The sequence below is a fragment of the Staurois parvus genome, unplaced genomic scaffold (genome assembly GCF_062004578.1).
Source record: "Staurois parvus isolate SC_StPar_1 unplaced genomic scaffold, SC_StPar_1.0 ptg000008l, whole genome shotgun sequence".
Taxonomy (NCBI): domain Eukaryota; kingdom Metazoa; phylum Chordata; class Amphibia; order Anura; family Ranidae; genus Staurois; species Staurois parvus.
In genome coordinates, this window is record NW_028317804.1 from 107458 (window position 1) to 127123 (window position 19666).

Below are 19666 nucleotides of genomic sequence, written 5' to 3' on the forward strand. Positions count from 1 at the left end.
GGCCAAATGACTGCTCATTCTCTGGCGCAATTACACTTAAACTCGGCAATGACAGTCAATGACAGCAAGTGAGGGTGTCTGTCTGTACACACTACCCCTGACTGTATACCCTGCTCTTCTCCTCTCCTGCATCTCTGTGCACACTGCCCCACTTGTCAGCAGTACACCCAGTCCCCTCCAACCCCCACCCCATAGCTGCCTTTTTTTTCTTTTTGTTTATTTTTTGCTGTCAGCGAGTATCTCTGCTGGCAGCAGTGATGTGTCACTAGTTGCTAGGACGTTGGCAGGTACTGGCTCCTAACAAAAACATTGTAAAATGGATGCAAAGATGGACTGTTTGTCTATTTACATTCATGTATTCTTTTTCTGTTTTTTTTTTTTTTTTTTTTTTTTATGGAATAAAGAAAGGGCTTTGATCCGTTTATAAAATGGATGTGGACAGATGCAAATGTAAACGAATGTTAACAGATAATCATCAGACTTCAAAGGACATAGTAGAATACACAGCCTTTTCCTTGGATCAGAAACTGGTACAACCTTGCTACCAGTTTGTTAAAATCCTTGTACATAGATCACCGAGAGAGGATTGTTTTGTTGTCAACAAAAGTGGGGTTACTTTTTAGGAGAACCAATCACCCACGGGCCTTTGTAGTATTAGGCTGTATGGCCACCCCAGCTCCTGCTAAGCTCAGTGCTGTTAACAAGCATTCTGAAAACTGTCATGCCAAGGTTTTTTTTTTTTTTTTAAAGAAAAGTAAAGATTATGCTATTTGGCAGTTTTACCCTGCTCCGTAGTAGACCATAGAATGTCATGTATAAGCTTAGAGGTACATGGGGACTTTAGAGCTCGAATTTAGGATAACATGTTAACAGGGTGTAAGGGACCACCTGGCGGCACCTCTAGCAGCCCACTGATCAGGTTTCCCCAGAGCGCGGAGTCTAAGTCCCGGATCACTTGTTCACCAGAGCCCCTGATGGTGGGGATGGAATTGGAGTGTACCGAGACCAGGTCGCGACTACCGGATACACCCACCAGTGGTAGAGGTGTCCACCAGAGGCTCCCGCAGGGTGAGAGCCTGATGTGAGGAGGCCGGGAGATCCCAGTGGGATGGATGGATGAGCAAGTGCACAGTCAGACAAGCTGAGTCGGTAGCCAGGGGTCGGTGCGGTACAAGAAGCAGGCAGAGAATGGTCGGGTCACACGCCAGGTCAGTAACAGGAGTTCAGATCTATAGAGGGGCATTCAGGTGCGAGGTCAGGCAAGCCAGGGGTCAGGATAGGAGAAGTCAGCAAAGTCAGGCAATCTGGGTCAATAATACTCACAATACAGGTTCAGAAACACAGGTAGCAGGGAAAGACCATTCGGCAACCAGTGACAGCACAGGGGAGATTTAAATACCGTGCCCTGCGCTGTCATTGGTGCCCGTTGCGCACCCGCGGACGCTAGTGCGCATGTGCGGACTCCGTCGCCGCGGCTGGCCGGGACCTAGTGCCCGCATCCCTGCATGAGACTGCGCCGGGACCAGCGTCGCGGCGATCCCTGACACAGAGAGACTACAAGTTACTTCTCAGAGATAGCTGTAAGACTCCATTGTTATAACAACTCAACTGTGTAAAAAAAAATTCTTAACTTTATTTTCTAAATGGCTTAAATATAAATAGTATAGTGTCAGTGAAAAACATGAACCTGTGTGCATGTGTTACTGGAGAAAATTCTCTAATATTTTAGAAGATTATGATTGAAAATTATCAAAACTCTTGGAGGTGATTTGATCTGAAATAATGTAGTAACCAGGGAAGGATTGGGAAGTCTTGGCCTGCAGGAAATACACAGTCAACTAACCCTTTCCTGTTAGGAATGTCTTTCAGTTAATTTAAAGTTTACTCAAGTGGTTTTAATCTCAGTAATATAGCACTTGTTTTCATAAATATTTTTTTTAACAAAATAGGATTGCTCTCTATTGAACATATATGTGGTACAATAACAGAAGGTATCAAGCGGTACAAAGCAGCATTGTGAATAGCAAAGTACATAAGCATAAATCCTGTGCTTCCTAAAACAGACTATGGTACATGGGGTACTAAAGGAAAACAGAGTACATAATGAAAAATAAAAAGGGGGGTGGGGGCAGACCTCCAAATAAATACATATAGCAATATCTCAAGACATAAAACCTTGATGGGTAAGGCACAAAATCACTCATTGAGCCATCCAGGGCTGCCAGATTTTGTCATATTTTGTAGGGCAGTTTCTGTTAATGTATGTCAGTTTATACATGGGCAGCACCGCATTACTGGAAGACTCCCAGGAAGCCACTGGGGGGGGGGGGGGGCACTTGCAAAGTATTTTCTTAATAAGTAATACAACAGGTAAGCGTTCAACAACGTAGTGTAGCGGGCATCTGTTAATCATCATGTATGCCCAAAAAACAAGCTCTGGAGAAAGCTGGAGGAACAGTTGTAAATGGATATTGCTGAGATCAAAAACATCCGTCCAGAACTGCGCCACCCTAGGGAAGGTCCAAAATAGATGGAAAAATGTACTCACAGAGGAGTGGGGGCCTTTGAGGACAGATTCTGTGTAGCCTCTGAGGCATGTAATACATGCTGTATAAGCATTTGGTTTGAATCAGTTTGTCCCGCGAAGAAATAGCTATCCTCAAAGCATTCCTCCCAGGACTTCTTATCCAGGGTTGGGAAATCCACCTTCTACTGGTCCCATAGCCTATCTGTCTTGGGGAAACTCCCTGCTAAGTAGAGCCAAATAAATGGAGGATAGAGGTTAGAGAGGGAGCCCTGCAAAAGAAGGCCTTCAATCAGATCAGTCACCAAATTAGGGGTGTTAGAGAACTGTAATCGAACTGTATGATGTAATTGGTAATATTGAAAGTGAATCCATCTAGGCAACCTAAATTTAGTGGAAAGTTCCTAAAAGAACTGTAACATACCCCCAGGCATAATGTCTCTAAGCGTTCTAACACCATAGCAAGCTCATATCTGAGGGTCTGGTAGCAGTCTGAAATGGGACAATAAGAGGTTGCCCCACAAATCATTGTATGGGGACCAGTGATTAGGATGCAGAAAGCGTTTCTAGCCATGGTCCAGGCCCAAAGCATAACTCTAGTAGGATGTGGTAGAGATGTATAGGCCCTAGGACCCCTGTATACCAGGCTACCTAATTCTAGGAGGACCGCCTCCAAACAAACTGCAGTATTCACTCTCGACTTTGTAAACCACCATCTAACTGTGACCAGGATAGCAGCCCATTAGTATACCAATGAAAGCAGAAAGTCCAAGCACTAAGAACCCAGATGTATAGGAGCCACTTGCCCACAGCTTCTAGTACCACACTGAGTAAAGTGATAAACAATTTAAAAAAGACCAGCTCTGAAGCTGTGACTTATGTTCAATAATGACCCCACGATATGCTTCATAAGGGGTATACATTTATTCCATAAGTAATTAATTAAAAGCAGAAAACTCATCCAGAAAAAGCGGTGAACCCATAGCTTGGCTAGGTGGCATATCCGCTCAACTACACCCCCGGGCTGGGATGGCCACACGCTTCGCTGGTAACCATGACAAATGGGCTGGCACCAACAAGGGGTAGAACTGAACATGATATTCCACCACTACATTTGTGGAACCCACTATAGAGCAGATTATTAATACACAATTGTCTATATAATAATAATCCACAAATAAATTAAATTATATAGAGGAACTTATATGATACCAAAAATTCAAAAATATACAATATGCATAAATGGTATTGGGCTTTAGAAACTGTATACAAATTAAATACTATTTGTTAATGAGCATTGTATTGTAATACATTAAAACATATTACACAAAATTCATTAAATACCAAAAAATAAAAACATATATATATATATAAATAAAAATAATAGTTTGCAACTAACTACATATAGGGAATAAATATATATTTGACTGGATGCCAAAAAAGAATTTATATGAAATTCAAAATTTAAACAATACTATGAATCTTGAAATCTTCATTGAGACCACTTGGGGACAGCGAGCCCAATTTAAATATCCAAAATGTCTCTCTCTTGCATAAGAGGGAAAACCTTTTGTTATCTGTCAAAGATATATTTTCAATGTGCTCAATTGCCATGACTTCAAGACCCTCAACATTTTTTCCGTGGGCTTAAAGAAAATGCCGGGGAACACTGTTTATCACATTCGTCTTTAATAAGCCTGCGGTGTTCACCAATATGTTTCCATAAAGGGCGCATGGTGCAGCGTACATACAATAAATTACATGGGCAAGAGAGTACATATACTACAAAATCTGTCGCACAAGTTATAAATTGTTTTATTTGAACTTGGTTAACCTTGTTGTCTATTATTACAGAATGACCATGTGTAATGAATTGACAAGTCAAAGAACCTCTTTTCTTACATTGGAAAATTCCAGTCCTATTATTAAAATAGGATCGAATATTCATGTCCCTCTCTTTCCATCTTGATAATTTACTGGGGGATAAAATATGTTTTAATGTACACACTCTTCTAAAGGTAACCTGGGGGGCTGAAGGTAGAGCAGAGGCCAATTTGGGGTCTAACTGGAGAATGATCCAGTGTTTGCGAATGATCTTAGAGATCTTGCGGTATGTATTGTTGTATCCCATAATAAATCTCACTATATTACGATCCTGTTTATTGGTAGAACTTTTATTGTTAACTCAAGGATTTTGATATTTATCAAAATCCTCCTTTATCAAAGATGAAGGGTACCCTTTTTTGAATAAGTTTGGATAATAGATTTTCCCCTTGTTCTTTATACACTTCAATTTTAGAACAATTTCTCCTAAGCCTATTAAATTGACCAGTAGGAATTTTATTTCTCCAGGCTGAATGGTGACAACTGGAGTAGTAATGATAAGAATTACCCCCAGTAGGTTTAGTATGATTACTAGTACATATGGCCTTATCTGCATGATACAGTATAAGGTCCAAAAAAACAATGGAATCTGGTTCAAACACATGAATGAAATTAAAACCTAAAGAATTAGAATTGCAATGAGCAACAAAGGCCGAAAAGACATCAAGGTCACCATCCCAAATGAGGAGGATGTCATCAATATATCGTCTATAAAAGACGATCTATCTAGGAAAGGGATTGTTGCCCCAAATATATTGATCTTCCCACAAACCCATTGCTAAATGAGCATATCCTGGGGAAAAATATATGCCCATAGCTGTCCCATTGGTCTGCAAATAAAATTGATATAAAAAGGTAAAATAATTGTTTTTCAAGCAGAATTCCGTACTGTCAACTAAAAGCTGGGCCTGCCTAGAATTCATATTGGAATTAATAGACAAATAATACTGTAATTCTGATAAGCCAACTTTTATGAGGGATGGATGTATACAATGATGATACATCTAAAGAAGCCCAATTATACCCTTCTTCCCAGTTAAAATGTTTCAAGACTTCAATAACATGACCTGAGTCTCTAATATATGATGGAAGTTGACAAACCATTGGTTGAAGACAACCTAGCCTAGTGGCTGACTTCTGCTTCCTCCCGGGACCTTGTGATGCCAGATCCGGAGCACCGCGGTCCCCGGTTGGGACAGCTGCATACTGTGATCACCGTTAACAAACATTCCAGCCCAAGGGCATAGGTGAGCGGATATTCCACCTAGCCAAGCTATGGGTTCACCGCTGTTTCTGGATGAGTCTTCTGTTTTTAATGCATTACTTATGGAATAAATTTATACCCCTTATGAAGCATATTGCAGGGTCACTATTGAACATAAGCCACAGCTTCCTCAGCGCTGGTCTTTTTACAATAGTATACCAAGTAGTTAGACAATACCAGACCCCCACAGGGAACCTTCAAATGGGGGGACCCCCTCCAAAGGAACGAACCCACACATCGGTCAACCTTCTTAAAGACAGACCCAGATATCCAGGTGGGGCATTCCTAAAGATATACACTATATTGCCAAAAATATTGGGATGCCTGCCTTCACATGCACATTAATTTTAATGGCATCCCAGTGTTAGTCCGTAGGGTTCCGTATTGAGTTGGCCCACCCTTTGCAGCTATAACAGCTTCATCTCTACTGGAAAGACTGTCCACAAGGTTTAGGAGTGTCTATGGGAATGTTTGACCATTCTTCCATAAGCGCATTTGTGAGGTCAGGCACTGATGTTGGACGAGAAGGCCTGGCTTGCAGTCTCCGCTCTAATTAATCCAAAAGATGTTCTATCAGGTTGTGGTTAGGACTCTGTGCAGGTCAGTCAAGTTCCTCCACCCCAAACTCGCTTATTCATGTCCTTATGGGCCTTGCTTTGTGCACCGGTGCGCAGTCATGTTGGAACAGGAAGGGGCCAGGCCAAAACTGTTCCCACAAAGTTGGGAGCATGAAATTGTCCAAAATGTCTTGGTATGCTGATGCCTAAAGGAGTTCCCTTCATTGAAACTAAGGGGCCAACCCCTGAAAAATAACCCCACACCATGATTGCCCCTCCACCAAACTTTACACTTGGCAGAATGCAGTCACGCAAATACCGTTCTCCTGGTTTCCACCAAACCTAGACAAGTCCAACAAATTGCCAGACAGATAAGCATGATTCATCACTCCAGTGAACATGTCTCCACTGCTCTAGAGTCCCGTGGTGGCGTCCTTTACACTACTGCATCCGACGCTTTGCATTGCACTTGGTGATGTAAGGCTTGGATGCAGCTGTTCGGCCTTGGAAACCCATTCCATGAAGCTCTCTACGCACTGTTGTGCTAATCTGAAGGCCACACGAAGTTTAGAGGTCTCTAGCTATAGACTCTACAGATAGTTTGCGACTTCTGTGCACTGTGCACTTCAGCATGTGCTGGCCCCGCTCTGTCATTTTACGTGGCCTAACACTTCGTGAATGAGATTGCTGTTGTTTCCAGTTTCTTCCACTTTGTTATAATACCACTAACATTTGATTGTGGAATATTATCAAGGACATTTCACAGATGGACTTATTGCACAGGTGACAACCTATCACGGTACCACGCTTGAATTCACTAAGCTCCTGAGAGCGACCCATTCTTTCACAAATGTTTGTAGAAGCAGTCTGCATGTCTAGGTGCTTGATTTTATACACCCAATTCTGTCATTGGTCCGAATAGGATCTCTAGATGCATAATACAGCATTGTAGGAACCTAGGCCCAAAGCCAAATATGCAACACCTCTCAAAGAAACAGCTACTCGACTGAGTTGAAAGCTTTTTCAGCATCCAACAAAGCCATGACTCTTGTACCAGCAATATCATGGTTAGCAGATCAGGTAGCCTCCCTAGCGATCTGATTATGTCATTATTTCTGTGCTCAAAGCGGTACATTTTTTTGCATGGAAATATGTAGTTTTTTTTATTTTAGGCCTGTAATTTTTAGGAATAACTCCCTGAAATATGTCCAAACAAGAGTCTAGTAAACATCCCAGGTATGTTAAAATTTGAAACTCAAAATCATAAATTATAATTTAATAAATAATCATAAATAATAATAATAAAATTTCATTCAATAATATAATCAAACCAAAAACACTGAAATTTGAAATATAGCATCAAGTTCGCACACTGAGCAAAGTCGCAAAAACGTTTTCAGTGAATTTCCCCACTAATCATTATCACTCAATTCTGCAAGTGGTTCTAATTTACTATCGCTATTCTCTAGCTGGTCTAAAACCACTTTTGACCTAAAGGGACGCTTTTTGGACGCCATGGACATTTCTCAGTTTCAAGGCAGAAAGAACAGTAAGAATGCAGGCAGGGCACAGGACAAAGCACTAGGGACAAAATGTATGTGAAATGGTTTGATACATTAATGTTTTACTATGCGATTTTACACCCTGTTCCAAATTATTATACAAATGATATTTTTCTCATTTACCTAAATAATTGATGTAAATAACAGTCAGCATAATTCTCATGTTATCAACTATTAAGAGTTCAATTCAAATTTTATTGAACAAACCTCCTAATGATAACAGTATTTTTTTTAAACATAAAAAACTTACATTGCACTGTTCCAAAATATTCCGCACAGTAAGTTTCAAAACACTTTATAGGTTGTAAAGAACTGAAAATTGTCATTTGTTGTCTTTGCAGCATATTTACTGAAATCAAAAGCTATTTCAATCAAACGTTTAACAACATTTTAACTTTTTAAACATTTTAACTTATTTTTAAGTCACGTTACATTTTAACATAGAACCCCTTATTTGATAGCAGCTTCACAAGTCTTGCATCCATTGAACTTGTGAGTTTTTGGACAGTTTCTGCTTGAATTTGTTTGCAAGATGTCACAATAGCCTCCCAGAGCTGCTTTTTGGATGTAAACTGCCTCCCACCCTCATAGATCTTTTGCTTGAGGATGCTCCAGAGGTTCTCAGTAGGATTGAGGTCAGGGGAGGATGGAGGCCACACCATGACTTTCTCTCCTTTTATCCCCATAGCAGCCATTGATGCAGAGGTATTCTTTGCAGCATGAGATGGTGCATTGTCATGCATGAAGATGACTTTATTACAGAAAGCATAGTTCTTCCTTCTGTACCAGGGAAGAAAGTGGTCAGTCATAAACTCCACATACTTTGCAGAAGGCATCTTTACACCTTCGAGGACCCTAAAGGGGCTGGCCAGCTCTGTTCCCATGATTCTGGCCCAAAACATGACTCCACCACCGCCTTACTGAGATCGCAGCCTTGTTGGAACAGGGTAGCCGTCCACCAACCATCCACTACTCCATCCATCTGGACCATCCAGGGTTGCACAACACTTCTCAGTGAACAGGACTGCTTGAAAATTAGTCTTCATGTATTTTTCTTCCCTATGCAGCCGTTTCTGCTTGTGAGCATTGGTTAGTGGTGGCTGAATAGAAGGTTTATGCACAGTTGCAAGACTCTGGAGGACTCTACACCTTGATGTGCATGGGACTCCAGAGGCACCAGCAGCTTCAAATATCTGTTTGCTGCTATGTAATGGTATTTTAGCAGCTGCTCTCTTGATCCGATGCATGGATCTGGCAGAAATCTTCCTCAATGTGCCTTTATCTGCACAAACCCGTCTGTGCTCTGAATCGGCCACAAATCTCTTAATAGTGCGATGATCACGCTTAAGTTTTAGTGAAATATCTAATGTTTTCATATCTTGTCCAAGGCATTGAACTATTTCACTCTTTTCGGCAGAAGAGAGATCCTTTTTCTTCCCCATATTGCTTGAAAATGGTGCTCTGCTTAATAATGTGGAACACCCTCCTTTAGTAGTTTTTCCTTAAATTGGGCTCACCTGCCAATCTAATTATCACAGGTGTCCGAGATTGTTTTCAGTGATCAAAACAGCCCTGAGACACAATGCCATCCATGAGTTAAACTGAAAAACAAAATATTTAATCTTTGTGACAGTTAAATAGAATTTGCATAATAATTTGGAACAGGGTATAGTGTATTTAGTGAATGTTACTTTTTGACATATTTAAATTTCCCGCCAGTTCCGTCCCCTTACGTCCTGACGTTGCGGGAAACGGAACCCGGAAGACAGATGCCGGGGATGCTGCAGGGGGGACATCGCGGGAGCAAAGGATAAGGTAAGTGAAGAAGAGATCTCGGAGCAACGCTGCAGGGTGTAGTTTAGCTCGGGGTTACCGCTTGTGGTGCTAAAACTTTACCCCGAGCTACACTCGGGAATACCTCCAGGGAGGTTAAGGAAGAGGCAGTGCTCTTCCCGGGCATGAAGCCAGTCTAGTCAACATGGATAAGATCCTCTATCACTAAGGAGAGGCAGAATTTTAGCCAAAGATTTAGTGTCTGTGTTAACCATTAGCCGCCCGGCCAATGGCCGTTTGGCGGCTTCAAAACAGTCTCTGCATTCCGGGTGCACGCCATTTGGCGTGCTCCCGCACATGCGCAGTTTGCGCTAATGCAGAGCGGAGCACCAGTGCGATCTGTCACCGGCCGTGCACCTCGGACACGGCCGATGACAGATCCGAGTACCGGCTCCCGTTGCTGGTACCATGTGACCTGCTGTGACCAATCACAGCAGGTCACATGACAGTTGTATACAATGGATGGCTTCATTCATGATGCCATCCATTGTATACTAGTGCCTAGCTGTGAATGGTCACAGCTAATCACATGCACATGTCATGTGATTAGCTGTGACCAAATCACAGCAAAGCACAAAAAAAAAAAAAAAGCTGAATGAATCGATTTCATTCAGGTAAATGCTTGCTTATAGCAAAGTAATTCTTTGCTATAAGCAAATTGTGTAGTAAAAAAAAAAAAATATTGATCACTTCCCCAAAGTAGTACAATGTTCCTATGGTAACATTGTACTACTTTGGTCATAGTAAAATATGAAAAAAATAAAAAAAAACGTAATAAAAAATTAAATATAATGAAAAAAAAAAAAAATATATATATTTTTTTTTTTTCATACTGTCACCAGTCAGTGTCCCTGTTCACCGCCATGCCAGTTATATGATGATGCTGTACTGCACTGGTGACAGTATGTAAAGAAAAAAATAGTGAAAATAATTTTTTTAATTTTTTCATTTTCCGAAAAATTATGACAAAAAAATACAACTTCAAAAAACTCACCATGCCTCTTATGAAGTACGTCGGACTGTCTACTCTGCAAAAAGGGGTCATTTGGGGATATCTGTACTATTCTGACATTCTTGGACCTCAAGAAATTAGATTGGCTGTCAGTACTTCAGGATTGATCAATATTAAGATCTATACCATAGTTTGTGAACTCTATAACTTTCCTACAAACTAAAAAATACATCCTAATTTGGGTTATTTTCATCAAAGACATGTAGCAGAATACATCTTGGCCTAAATTTATGAAGAACAATTATTTATTTGTAAACTTTTATAACAGAAACAAAAAAAAAACGTGTTTTTTTAAAATAAATTTTGGTCTTTTTTTGTTAATTTAGCAAAAAATAAAAACACCAGCAGTGATTAAATACCACCAAAAGAAAGCTCTAGTTGTGTGAAGAAAATGATAAAATTTTAGTTTGGGTACAGTGTTGTATGACCACGCAATTGTCATTCAAAATGTGAGAGCGCTGAAACCTGAAAAATGGCCTGGGCAGGAAGGTGTAAAATTGCACGGTATTGAAACGGTTAAGCAGGGAACTCAGCCTGTTGGAGGCACAATGTTCTGGATCTATGCCTGGTTTGGGCACTAATACAATAAGAGCCTCAGACGTAGATTCTGGGAGATGTCCCAGGGAGGTAAGTGAGCCTAAGTGCCAACAATTCCTGATAAAGGGAATAGAATTCAATTGGGATTCCATCAAGATCCGGGGCCTTACCCGATTGTAAGTGATTGAGGGCACCCTGAACATCTTTAAGAGTTTTATGTCCCGGTCCAGCCTGTCTTGCTTCTTGGGGTCAAGAGTGAGGAATGTAATATGGTTAAGATAGGCACTAAGCTTGGTTACACTATAGTCAGCTCTAGAGGAGTACAACGATTGGTAGTACTGCAAGAATCTGTCATAGATACAGTTAGGTCAACAGTGCCTCCTCTAAACCCCTAAATTTTCTAGTATGGGTAACTGCCCCTTAGCCAACCAGGCCAAGTCTACCATTTTTATCCTCATATTCAAATACCCATTGGGCTGTAGAGAGGAGGGACTTCTGAGTCAAGTCATCAACTTCACATGGAGCAAAGAAACCTCCCTCAGGGCATGTTGGTAAGCAGCAAAACTAGCCAACTGGTCCAGAATACGCACAGAATCCTTTTTCACAGCAGCAAAATGAGTGATATATTCCTCCTGAAGCCACATCTTAAATGTATCCCACACAATCAAAGGGCTAGCAGAATCCTCATTATTGAGCCAAAACTGGCAAATGGTCTCAAGGATAGTTTTCCTGTACTGTTTGGTCCATAATCGAGTATCTGGACAGCCTCCAAACACCTCGGCCCCCAGGTACAGCCAACTGTATAAAAACCAGTAGCAGGACATAATCTGAGATACACCTACCCAGGATATTAGCAGATATCACCCTCCGTAAGACTGCGTGTCAGGGATCCTGTCGCCGTGCAATGGTGACGGATCCCCTTGAGCCGCAGCGATGCAAGTGCGCATGCGCAGTAAGCATACACGTCACGCCAGACGGGCTATTTAAACCTGCACAACAGTAAGATCAATGCCTTCTGGTCTACAACGTTCCCTGCACTATTACCTGATCCTGTTGCTATATTCTGATCTGATCCTGACTAAGAAAGAACTCTGCCTGCACCGACCTCAGCTATCCCTGACCATCCGCTTGCCTGCTCCCTTGTACTCGATCTGCCTGCTTGATACTGACCCGGCTTGTCTGACTCTTCTACATCCACTTACCTGCACCTGCATCTGGCTCACATCCTTACGGCTGCCATACTTACCTGCCACTGTCCCCATGGTCCTGCACCTGGCCTGCATCCTGGTCACCGCCATACCTGCCTGCCACTGCATCCACGCTCCGGTGTCCAGTCCCAGTTTGCATCCTGATCGCCGCCATATCTGCCTGCTGCTGCACCTACGTTCCTGCACCTGGCCTGCATCCGGATCTCCGGGGTCTCCAGCTACCTGCCGCCAGCTCCAGATCCACTCGGCACTCTTGCCACTCCTGGCTCTGTGCTCTCTGTTCCCATTATCAGGGGCTCCGAGTGGGAGTCGCAACAGGACGCCCTATCTCCACGTCAGGCTCCCCAACCAGGTATGTGACACTGCGGAGGAAGCATAAATCAAGTCTATGTGGGACAAAGACTGATAGGAGGCAGAGTGGCAGGTGTACTCCTTGTCAGAAGGGTGGAAATGCCACCACACATTATTCAGAGCAAAAGAGGATGCCTATTAGAAAAAGCCATGAACCCAAGTAGTGGGGGAGGGGAGTCTTTCCAGGTTTTGGGAAGGCACCATATTAAAATCACCCACAATTAACACATTAGCAACACCATAATGAGAAACCAATTGCATAATTGTATAAAGAAGAGCAATAACAGAAGATGGTGGCAAATAAAGACCCACAATAACAAAGGCAGTATCAGCTATCAAAGCATTAAGTAACACATATCTGCTTCCCGGGTTGATTTGTTACCTCCATTAGTTGAAACTGTAAGGATCTATGAATGAGAATACTAACTCCTCTGGCATAATTAGAATAGGTAGCATGAAGGTGGGTACTCATCCAGACCATTTTCAAACTCTGAATTCAAAAGCCCATCAAATGGGTTTCTTACAGAATACATAGGTGGGGAATAGGTATACAGAGGTGAGCAAACACTAGGGACCTTTTCACAGCCAAATTAAGGCATGAGACAGTGGAGAACTTGGCCATAAGGTACAAAATAAGAAATAGTATGAGAGGATAAAGATATGAATCCAGCCTGCTTAGCCCAGGGCATAGCAGGGGAATGAGCATTACCCAACCCAGTTACCTACAGTGTACAATAAAAGTACCTAATTTCCGATAGGTGAAACCACATGTAAATAATGAGAGCTGATCATATATCACAGCTAAACCATAAGAACATAAAACTAAAACACTAAAGATACAAACAAGGTCAGCAATGGCTGACCACCCCATCCCCCCACCCCTCATAACCCAAAGCCTTGGGCAATGTTCAAATCCCAAAACACGCCTCATAGGAGCTATCAACCTAAGTGGAGGACATGACCCAAATCGGGGACACTATAATGTCACACTAGAGCAATAATTGTGCATCAGAAGAGAAGCAGAACCGACGTTCCCTCTGGTAGAGATGCTGGAGAGACAAAAACAGTATGTGATACAGTCTCCTGGACAAAGCCAAGGGCACGAACTTGAAGAAAACGTTGACAAACCATTATAAGAGAACAGTGATATACTGTATCCTGCACTAGGCAACCTCAACCAACTCATTGCAACCTCAAATGATTAATTGTGACAGCAGCACTCACTGATATTACACAAAAATATCTAAACCAATCTCAAGAGAATAAATGTTGCTCTGTCGTATAAATTTAGCAATAATAAATCACAACAAAAGTCCCAATGTGTCAACTGTGAAAAGTCCATTGTGAATGACAATTCTTAATATCCTGATAAATTCAAAGTGCACCAGCCACCATGTGAAAAAAGAGGCAGCTTAACAGAGGTTTAGACCTCACATGATAAGAGGTCTAAAGCCTCATTTGGATGAAACAAGACCCATCATGAATAGATGGATGGATGACTCCAAACCGGTTGGTCTTTTCAACTGTCAGTGCCTCAGATCCCCCTCACAAAAACCACAGGATGACCTCAAATTCATTCAATAAATCCGGTTTCATCACCATATGTACATACCTAGGAAAGGATAAAATCATCCCGTAGCAAAGTACTGTAAATCAGTTTATTAAAATCAAATAGAAAGATACTCACAAACCCAGAGCAATATGTGCATTAAAAAACTGCACCACCAATGCTCTGGGCGGGTGTATCCTGTGACCTTGTATCTTTAATAAATCAATCCCCCACGACATGGGCAGCCCCTAAGCATTTCATCTCAGTCCTGAAAATTTAGCAGCTATAGAATTCATGTACAAGGAGGGGACCCCTCCAGGTCAGGTTTGGGCAGTACATGGTGAGCCTGCTCTATCGTGGAGTATGGAGAGAGCTATGCTAAATCTTCCACAAAGACAGTGGGTTCTTAACCTCTGCGAGTCCCACAATCCAGAGATTGTTTCGTGGGCTATGGTTCTCAGATCCTCAGCCCTTCTAAGACCCTAAGCTTGGTTTGCAGGGAGTGTAGGGAGGAGGTTTGTTCCGCCATGATATCCTCCATGTGGCTGACTAACTGCTAGATGGTGGTGAGCCTGGGGCGGATCTCACGCCCTGGTGAATCAAATCGATATCAAGTTATTAAGGTGTCACCGCATCAATCTTGGAAGTTAACATGGCATGGCAAGTGGTAATTATTTCAGGCATGCGTCCGGATCCATCAGGGAGGCCATATCTGAGAAGTGCACCGGAGTTCCCACCACCAGAGGTTTCAGGCTAGACACAGCAACTGCACATGAAGGGAACCAGAGGTTTTTTACCATTCTCACCACCCAGAGGCTCTGTTAGGCATACAGGTCCAATATGCGGCCACATAGAAGCAGGTAAGTCTAGAACAAGAGAAAATCGGATAGCCCTCCAGGAGAGCTCTGGGAAGCACGTCTGTTCAGTCTGCATCTTGACCACGCCCCCCAAAATACTTATTTTTAAGGAAATATTGGGACTGCTATTCCTGACAATTATGGAATAGTATCTGAGGATATCATTTTGACCCTAGTTTCACTGGCTAGGGAGGTACTGGCCTGGAACATGCATGTAACCAATGACCTCTAATGAGTCTAAGCTTCCATCTTGCATGTGTGTTTTTGGTTAGTGATTCACCAGGTAAAGACGTCAGAGTGTCTGCACTTTTTTAAAAGCATAGGCAATGGGAAATCATAGGTTTACTTTAAGTTTTGTAACTCAGTATCATTTTATGTGCAGCACCAGAATGGTATATACGGCCTTCATCAAGATGTTCACCACTTTAATTCATTTGATGATGTGAAGAGTTTACCCCTGCTGCTTAACCAGGCTGGCATCCGAACAGGTAACTGTGTGAAATTCAAACATGAAAACAAACATGACAATCCAGTAGTTAATTTCAAATTTTTCAAATATATACAAGGTGTGTGTGTCTATTATGTCTATTATATATTTGCTGAATGTAATATTGAAAGGACACCTACCGTATATACTTCTGATTATGCCAAGATAGTGGGTGTTAATGATCATATACTGTACATGCTTGCCTTGTTTCAGTATTTCTAATTATGGGCTTATTTTCTACAGGAATAATTGGGAAGAAGCACGTGGGACCAGAGTCTGTCTACCCGTTTGATTTTGCCTACACAGAAGAAAACAGCTCAGTGCTACAAGTTGGACGAAACATAACACGAATCAAAGCGTTAGTCAGAAAATTTTTGCAAAGCAAAGATCAAAGGTAAAAACTAGTAATTAAGTTATTTGGAGCATAGAAAATATCCACTGCTCCAATGATATTCAGTGTTTTGTCCCCATGCCCTGTTGTGCATTTTTAATTTATTTCAACACATGTACACAGTTAAAACATTGTTTTGTGTCAGGGTTCCTATACTGGGATATAATTACCTAATAATTCAGTCAGTAAAGTATTGTGGTTCCAAAGAAAACATTAATGTACCCATTTCATTTCTTTTAACTAACAAAACATGGCAACATGGATGCTGGACCATTGGACTATGGGATTCCCTAAAGAGAATTATTATCGTGCAGCTTGCAAGCTTTATTATGCATATGGGAGAGCACTGCTTCTCCAAAGATTGAAACTTTTTGTTTCAGTCGGTATTTATTCAAACTGTACATTCAGTATTATACAAATATCTTGACCTATTTCACACATTTAGGGGGTTATTTACTAAACCTGGAGAGTGCAAAATCTAGTGCAGCTCTACCTAGAAACCAATTGGCTTCCAGGTTTTTTTGCCAAAGTTTAATTGAACAAGCTGAAGTTAGAAGCTGATTGGCTACCATGCACAGCTGCACCAGACCTAAGTGCTCCGGTTTTAGGCAATATACCCCATAATGTTTACTCTAAGGTGCTTGTGACGGACTGCCTGTCACCCCGATTGGGTGATTCCGTCAGAGAACTGCTTCCTCACAGCTGAGACACAGGACCAAGGTATTATAGCTGGGCATCGCACCCAAGACTAGGCAACACTAGCTTAGGTGCAGAACTGGAAATCCTTTATTGAACAGAAATACAGGTTTTTATACACTTTAGAAATTGGAACATTCACCACATGAATACTAAATACAAATATTGTACATCAGAATAAACATCCCACACTGATTAGGTAAGGGCTTGATCACATTATCCTAAACAGTGCAAACGGTAAACAGTACAGCTAACAGTGATCTAATTACCAGTAAGCTAATCAACAGCTACCAACTAACATGTAACAGTGATCTAATTAACATATAAGCTAATCAACAGCCAAGCACCCAGACAAGTCAGGGAGCCTACCCCAGACAGGTCTGTACCTCCAACCCTGAATACACAAAGTACATTACACATGCTGTCTTTCAGGTGTTTGCTTTCACTTGTATAGAATTTCCATCATAAGACAAAGCTCATACAATATTCCAACACTCTGAAAAAATGGAATTCATCTATCTTCATAGATTCTTGAGGGAGATTGTTGATAAATATTTCTGTCCCAAGTGGAGGAGGTTCCCCAACCCAGTCTGCAGGAAGGCCCCATTATTACTCTGACCATTACCCTGTATAAGATTAATATTACACCTATCCATCCACTCCAGAAAGGAAGCTATAATATCTCTACTCAGAGAAGTATTTCAAGCACTGCTCTCAGCGTTCATCATTGTCCATCATTAGAGAATGATCTGTTCTTTCCATGGGCCATAATTAGTGGGTAGAAGGCTAGCCCCTGGTCCCCTGCCCTGGTTGGGTCTGTCACAGTACTATCTCATAATGAGACCTTATGAGTAAACACTAAATGCATCAATATAATTGTGTAATCCTAGATATACAGTACACTGTGTCTTGTGGTTGAATCTGCAAGATACCATTGGGGACTTGTGCTGTGTTGTGTTTTTATATGTTAAGCCAGCCATAGACAGTTTGAATCTTGGCTGGTTTCAGTAGGGACTGGCTGAAATTCGAAACATGTATGGGCACGCAAGTTGGTTGATCAATCAACTTTGGTACAACCAGCCTGTTGGATTTTCAATGTGATTATTGCTAGCTGCTATTATAGCCTCTAGCAGTAATCATTGCATTCTCCTGGTGGGGATGGCTCCCCAGCCAGGAGAACAAAATGGCTCTGTGGGAGGGATGTCCCCATCAACACTGTGTGGTTGAGGGAATCAAGCGATCTATGGCTGGCTTTAGGTACAGCAGGACTAGGCAAAGTCAAGAATGAGTGGAGCTTGTTGCATACATAGGAAGACTTGCAGCCAGTTTTCCGTTGCAGCAGCGGGGGAACGTTGTAAAATTCTTCTGTGTAAATAGTAAAAGAAAAAGTTTGAAGTTTAAAAAAAAATGAAAGAAAGGAAAAAATGATGGATTAAATATCATATAGATAAAGTATTTGTTTTGAAACATAGACAGGAAAACAGTGATGGTAGCTGCCAAACTAAACTGACTTGCCTCGAACAAAGTCAAAATATGTAAACCATAGGAAAGATTTATTTTTAGCGCTTACTAGTTTAAATATGGTATTCTTTTATTATATATACAGTTGTGTTCAAAATAATAGCAGTGTGTTGAAAAAAGTGAATAAAGCTCAGAATCCTTCTAATAGCTTTTATTTCCATACACACAAATGCATTGGGAACACTACACATTCTATTCCAAATCAAAACATGAAGAAAAATATATCAAATTTGTGTTGTTCCTCTAAAAATATTGAAGAAAAGTGAATATTAGACTGTTCAAAAAAATAGCAGTGTTTTGTATTCTTCTTTACAAGCTCAAACATTCACTATATAAAATGAAAAATGTTTGAAGATGTTGCTTTCCTTTGAATCACTTAATTAATATTTAGTTATATAACCACTGTTTCTGAGAACTGCTGTATATCTGTGTTGCATGGAGTCAACCAACTTCTGGCACCTGTGAACAGGTATTCCAGCCCAGGATGATTGGACTACATTCCACAGTTCTTCTCTATTTCTTGGTTTTGCCTCAGAAACTAAATTTTTGATGTCACCCCACAAGTTTTCTTTTAGATTAAGATCCGGGGATAGGGCTGGCCACTCCATAACGTCAATCTTGTTGGTCTGGAACCAAGATGTTGTATGTTTACTGGTGTGTTTGGGGTCGTTGTCTTGTTGGAACACCCATTTCAAGGGCATTTCCTCTTCAGCATAAGGCAGCATGACCTCTTCAAGTATGCTGATGTATTCAAACTGATCCATGGTCCCTGGTATGCGATAAATAGGCCCTACACCATAGTATGAGAAACATCCCCATATCATGATGCTTGCGCAACCATGCTTCACTGTCTTCACAGTGTACTGTGGCTTGAATTCAGTGTTTGGGGGGTCGTCTGACAAACTGTCTCCGGCCACTAGACCCAAAAAGAACAATCTTACTTTTATCAGTCCACAAAATGTTGCGCCATTTCTCTTTAGGCCAGTCAATGTGCTCTTTGGCAAATTGTAACCTCTTCAGCACATGTCTTTTTCAACAGTGGGACTTTGCGAGGGCTTCTTACAGATAGCTTGGCTTCACGTAGGTGTCTTCTAATTGTAACAGTACTCACAGGTAACTTTAGACCTTCTTTGATCTTCCTGGAGCTGATTGTTGGCTGAGTCCTTGCCATTTTGGCTATTCTTCTATCCATTCGAATGGTAGTTTTTTGCTTTCTTCCACGTCTTTCAGGTTTTGGTTGCCATTTTAAAGCATTTGCGATCATTTTAGCTGAGCAGCCTATCATTTTCTGCACTTCTTTATTTGTTTTCCCCTCTCCAATCAACTTTTTAATCAAAGTACGCTGTTCTTCTGAACAATGTCTGGAACAACCCATTTTCCTCAGAATTTCAGAGAGAAATGCACTGTAACCATCATGTACAACATTTGCTGCC

The 19666-nt window shown here is 41.4% G+C and overlaps 1 protein-coding gene across 2 annotated transcripts in view; it reads left to right on the top strand.

Annotated features, from left to right (window-relative positions):
• SGSH (N-sulfoglucosamine sulfohydrolase) overlaps positions 1–19666 on the top strand; it is a 150265-nt gene that overhangs the window by 28997 nt on the left and 101602 nt on the right. For both annotated transcript variants that reach the window (XM_089668657.1, XM_089668650.1), the window contains exons 3-4: positions 15521–15626; positions 15869–16019. In XM_089668657.1, coding sequence (XP_089524783.1) covers positions 15521–15626; positions 15869–16019 — 257 coding nt within the window. The remainder of the gene's footprint in view (positions 1–15520; positions 15627–15868; positions 16020–19666) is intronic.